The sequence below is a fragment of the Dryas octopetala genome, chromosome 5, assembly GCF_963921425.1.
Source record: "Dryas octopetala chromosome 5, drDryOcto1.1, whole genome shotgun sequence".
NCBI classification, from domain to species: Eukaryota; Viridiplantae; Streptophyta; class Magnoliopsida; order Rosales; family Rosaceae; genus Dryas; species Dryas octopetala.
In genome coordinates, this window is record NC_141370.1 from 14850949 (window position 1) to 14856496 (window position 5548).

Here is a 5548-nt window from a genome sequence, read left to right on the forward strand (position 1 = left end):
TGTTATTTAAATTAATATTTTGAATTTTCTTTTTAAATTGGACATATATTTTAATTACATTTTAATATAAATATTGAAATGCATCATAATCTATTGTCTTTTAATTTTTGTTTGTTTGTTAATTTCATCATTATTCTAAAAAAAATCCAAACATGTTCTAAAAAATATTATGAAAATGTGAAAATTTCGATTTTTTATTCGAAAATTTCAAATGTTTATCCGAAAGTTTCGAAAAATGTTATATTCCGAAAAATTCCAAAAATTCCGAGAAATCCGAAAATTCCGAATCGGAATGAGATGTTGAAATTCCGATTTTTTGGAATGGAAATTGGAACATAAATTTCATTCCAAAATTTTTTGGATTGGAATTGGAACACCCTATTTCCAATCCGATCCGGCCGAAACACACCCCTAAGACTAACCAACTGACAATTAATGGTCATAGAGGAGTTGAATGGGCTTTTGTGCAAACCATATATACGAGCTGGGCCGGTCCGAGGATTTAGGTGGCCGTAGGCAAAAAAAAAAAAAAAATTGAGGCCCTTTGCCCATTCAATAATTAAAATTAATTGATCAAAAAATCAATAAACAATTTCTAACTTGATACCCATCAATTTAGTAAGAGAAATTAAAAAATAGAACTGATTTGAATTAATTGAGAATTTTTAAGTACACAAAAGCTGGAATCAGTTTTAAAGATAACTAATACATGTAACAAGCTTTAGAAGCAAACTTCTTGGCAATCTATATATATTTCAAATTCTCTACTAACAAACTTTTGTTATCAAATTAGAGAGCTTATTACTCCTTGATATTAATTAAAGGAGGCAAAGTGTAAAGCAACTAAGAGAAATAATCGAATGGATGAAGGAGGCTCTGGACTCTGAGACTGAGAGTGATGAAGAGGAATGAATAGTTGACAAGGAATAGTTAGAGAAGGAAGATGATTAGAGGAATAGTCAATCGATAAAGGAGACCTAGATTAAAAGTAGGAATAGTCAAAACGATTTTTTTTTTTTTTTAATTAAAAAGCCCAACTTAGAAGTTGGAGGCCCTTTGGGTGGGTGGGCCGCGGTCAGAGACCTACTTGGGAACCAAAGTGTTCCCCTCCACGCACAGAATCAAAGTCAGCAAGCTCCACGAGGAGACGACCTACAGCATCACCATGGATCTTGCTGGTCAGTAGGCATGTTTCAGATTTCCACAGTTTATATCAATAAATATACAATTAACGGAAAAGAATTTCGTGTGTGGAAGTAATATAATCTGACATGCTCACGCAGGACCAAAGAAGACTGGTAGCTCATTCATGCGCCCAAGGGATACGCTATATATATATATATATATATATATATATATATATATATATCTAAGTCTTGACACTTGACTCTTGCTGTGAGAATGAATTTAATAGTTTATAATAAATTCAAAGGTTCATGTCTAATAGAGTGTATCTGGGGTCACATATACGTGTTGTTTACACCCAAATTTGACACTAGGATAAAATTATGAAAAATAGCAGAAAATTAAAATAATTATCATTAATTTCAGTATTTTTCTCAATTCTCAATCAATTTCTGTTGTTCTTGATTTTTTTTAGGTACGTTGTTTATGCTACTAAACTCTTTTAATTTTCACAGATAAATTCTCGTTCCTTTACTTGTTGTACACTTGTATTGTTAGAATTCAGATTATTTTGAGCGTGATATTTTATTTTTATTAATCTTTTTTAAGGCTATTCTAAACTGAATAGTGGCACCAAAAAGACAAAAAACTCTACTAGACTTGCGGCCTTGACATTTTTCAAAACATATTCAAAATTAAAATTTAGACAAATAAAAACCCTAAATTCTCGGTCTAAAAGTATCGGTGTTGGTTGTTGGTCTCACTATTCCATATTTTATATAAACGAGTCAAAAATGGTATTATCATACAATCTGAGGTGAGGCTGTAGTTTTGCGAGATTTCCAAGTGTTTAGATGAGTCAACACAGGTACCATCCACGAAGAAGAAGCTGTGATGCTTCCTTGTTCAGACTTTAGAGTTGAATTCCACAAATACCCATCACACCAGACTAGACATTTGGCTCTACATATACACATTTGACCCCAAGTTTTGAGAAGCAACCCTAACAAGTAGTCATAAGATCATACCGAAGCATACAGAAATCAATTAATGGCCTCCTCTTCCTCTGAAAGCAAGCTGGCGACGGCGAAGGTGGTCCTATCAACGGCGGCCTCTGTGGCCGCCACGGCAATGCTAGCGCGGTCCATAGCGCAAGACTTCCTGCCCCATGAGATCCAAGACTACTTCTTCTCCGGCATGAGAGGCTTCTTCAGTCGCTTCTCGAACCAACTGACGATGGTGATCGAGGAGTTCGATGGGCTTGTCTGCAACCAAATATACGAGGCCGCAGAGACCTACTTGGGCACCAAAGTCTCCCCCTCCACCCACCGAATCAAAGTCAGTAAGCCCGACAAGGAAAAGAACTTCACCATCACCATGGAAAGCAACCAGGACATTGTTGACGTCTTTCACGGCGTTAAGTTCAATTGGATCTTGGTCTGCAGGCAAGTTGAGAGCAAGAGCTACAACTTCCACAACCCTCGTGACCTGAATTCAACATTGAGATCCGAAGTTCGATCCTTCGAGCTCACCTTCCACAAGAAACACAGAGACTTGGTGCTCAACTCCTACCTCCCCCACATCGTGCGAGAAGCCAAATCCATGAAACAAGAAAAGAAGACACTCAAAATCTTCACCATGGACTACGACTGCCTGTACGGCAACATCGCCGACGTGTGGGTCCCAACAAACCTGGACCACCCGGCCACGTTCGAAACGCTGGCCCTGGACTCCGATCCCAAGAGCTTCATTCTCCGAGACCTCGAGAGGTTCGTGAAGAGGAAGGAGTATTATAGAAAAGTGGGCAAGGCGTGGAAGAGAGGGTACTTGCTGTACGGTCCGCCGGGGACTGGGAAGTCGAGCTTGATTGCTGCCATGGCCAATTATTTGAATTTTGATATCTATGACTTGGAGCTCACGGAACTGCGGTGCAACTCCGAGCTCAGGAGGCTGCTGATTGCGATGGCGAATCGCTCCATTCTGGTGGTGGAGGATATTGATTGCACCATTGAGTTTCAGGATCGGATGGCTGAGTCAAGAGCTTCACACGGGTCCCAAGACAAACAGGTTGCCTTTTATTCTCTTCTCTTCCTTTTTTCTTTTGCTGGCTCACTACACTATGCTTTCTACTTAAGTTCTACTCAATATGCAATATGCAATATGCAATATGCACGTGAGATTCCATCCACATTCATATTGTTAAAGAGAAATTATATGTGACCAAATGCTTCAAAGAAACCTGATATTTTTAAATATGGCTATGTTGGAGAGATTACATATTGGAATCTTTCCTTCCTAAATAATAAAAAAAAAAATATTTAATTTGATGCTGCAGGCCTGTAATTCAGACTTCCGTTCATTCTTACTTTGGTGCTTTATTTGTGAAAATATATGTTTTTTTTGTTTGATGGAAATAGATTTGCTAGTGGATTTTTGTTGGGTGATTTCATGATTAGAAATTTAGAATAGCATAAATGCACCAAGGACAAACAACGCACATGTGATACGATTGGGGAAATGTCCAACCTACCCTTAATCTTGTAGAAAACTAGACCTCGTTTGGTATGAACTATGAACATGGACTAGCTAGTAGCTAGTCTAGATTGGATTGGATTCTTAGAAATGTAGTGCAGTACAGCACGCCATGACAATGACTTTCCAGGCAGCTTCAAGGAAAGTTCCTTTGGATGCATAAAAAAGCCAATGCGTTTCCACCCCGTTGATGTCTCACTCATGTTATAATCTCCATGTTGATTTCAGACGGCCACATTTTTTCAACAGGTCAAATCATGTCTGGTTGATTGTGTAAAAGTGAAACTGTTTTTCTTTCTTTTTTTTTTACAATATATATAGCATATTAGATATATTTGACAAAATGAATTGATTTTTGTTGTGGCACAGGTGACACTGTCAGGATTGCTGAATTTCATCGACGGGCTATGGTCGAGCTGTGGCGACGAGAGGATTATAGTGTTCACGACCAATCACAAGGAGAAGCTCGACCCGGCGCTCTTGCGCCCGGGTCGCATGGACGTTCATGTTCACATGTCCTTTTGCACCCCATCAGGGTTTAGGCTTCTAGCGGCCAACTACCTTGGAATCAAAGACCACACATTATTTGAAGACATCGAACAGAAAATCGAAAGCACCCAAGTAACGCCCGCAGAAGTTGCGGAGCAGCTGATAAAGAGTGACCACCCGGACATTGCTCTGCAAGGCCTCATTGAATTCATGGATGTGAAGAAGAAGGAAAATGAGGAAGCTGAGGCTAAAAGGAAACAAGAAGAACTAGAAGCTAAAGAAAAGGAAACTAGTGCTGCTAAAGAGGAAGAGACTAAGAAGGATAAGAAACAAGATGATGATGAAAACAGTAGTAAGAAAGTAGATAATTAATGATTAAAATCACTAAGTCACAATTAGATTATTAATTTCTTTTTGGTGTCCCTTTGGACATATCAAATTACATCACATTTCTAGTTTCTATAAACTATACAATATACATGTATGAGTTCTTATAAGGCTTTAGTTTAATCGTTTTGTTGAGCTTATGCACAATATTTTATATCAATATATATATAGACCCCATTAACTGAGTTTATTTGGATTGCGAAGTTGACATCTCAAGACATGCATTTTCGTTTTTATACCTGAGTTAGTACTGTCGATGAATGGATGGTCTTAAAATATGTGACCTCAGTGGGAAGTTGTTTAAAATATGATCTTTTGGTCCTGTGATTGTATAGCTCTTTTTGGTTATTTATTTGAATGTTCAATTAATATAGTTTGCTGCTATTTGCACACCCTTTTTTTCTTTTTGCACACCCTTTCTTTACTTTTTCTCACTTCACACTCCCACATTCCTCCTACAATTAAAATTTCTCATATACACACCTCTCCCAATTATCAAAATATCCCAACTTATACACACCCTTCCCAAAACCCAAACAACACACACCCCACCCCGACACCTCCCTCAGCCACCCCCACCGCCGGCAAGGTCGCCGGCGGCTCAACCCTGCCGAAAGGTGGTGCGGCTGGGGGATGGCAAAAGGAGGAGGAGTGGTGGAATAGGTAGAGGGAAGGAGGAGTGTTGCAGAGGGAGGTGGTGCGGCAGGGGGAGGTGGTGCGGCCGGGGAAGGTGAATGGGAAAGGAGAGAGGTATGTAGTATATTTTCACATTATGGTAAATTTATAATTTCACTAATTAAGTAATAGGGGTGTGCAAAAAGAAAAAAAAAAAAGTGTGCAAATAGCAGCACTCTTAACATAACACAAAACCCCATAGGAAGACCTTGTTACTATTTCTATGTAGTTACAAGGCTCATTCCCCATTTTAATGTGGCCAAATTTCTGCTCACTATATATACTTGGTAAAATTTGAAAACGACAAAAGAGGGAGTGGGTAGGAGCTAGCAATGAATAT

General features: G+C 38.6%; 1 protein-coding gene across 1 annotated transcript; it reads left to right on the forward strand.

The window, feature by feature from the left end:
* Window positions 1-2049: 2049 nt before the first annotated feature.
* On the forward strand, window positions 2050-4723 carry LOC147284710 (AAA-ATPase At3g50940-like). Its single transcript, XM_086245109.1, has 2 exons — window positions 2050-3192; window positions 4027-4723. Exons 1-2 carry the CDS (start codon window positions 2176-2178, stop codon window positions 4516-4518), a joined length of 1509 nt encoding a protein of 502 aa, XP_086101235.1. The 5' UTR covers window positions 2050-2175; the 3' UTR covers window positions 4519-4723.
* The last annotated feature ends 825 nt before the right edge of the window (window positions 4724-5548 follow it).

What these genes read in the sequence shown, in the direction of transcription:
- LOC147284710 (XM_086245109.1), top strand. Translation starts at nt 2,176, where the DNA reads ATGGCCTCCTCTTCCTCTGAAAGCAAGCTGGCGACGGCGAAGGTGGTC. An exon ending in ACGGGTCCCAAGACAAACAG is followed by an intron (nt 3,193 to 4,026) that starts GTTGCCTTTTAT and finishes GTTGTGGCACAG; the next exon opens with GTGACACTGTCAGGATTGCT.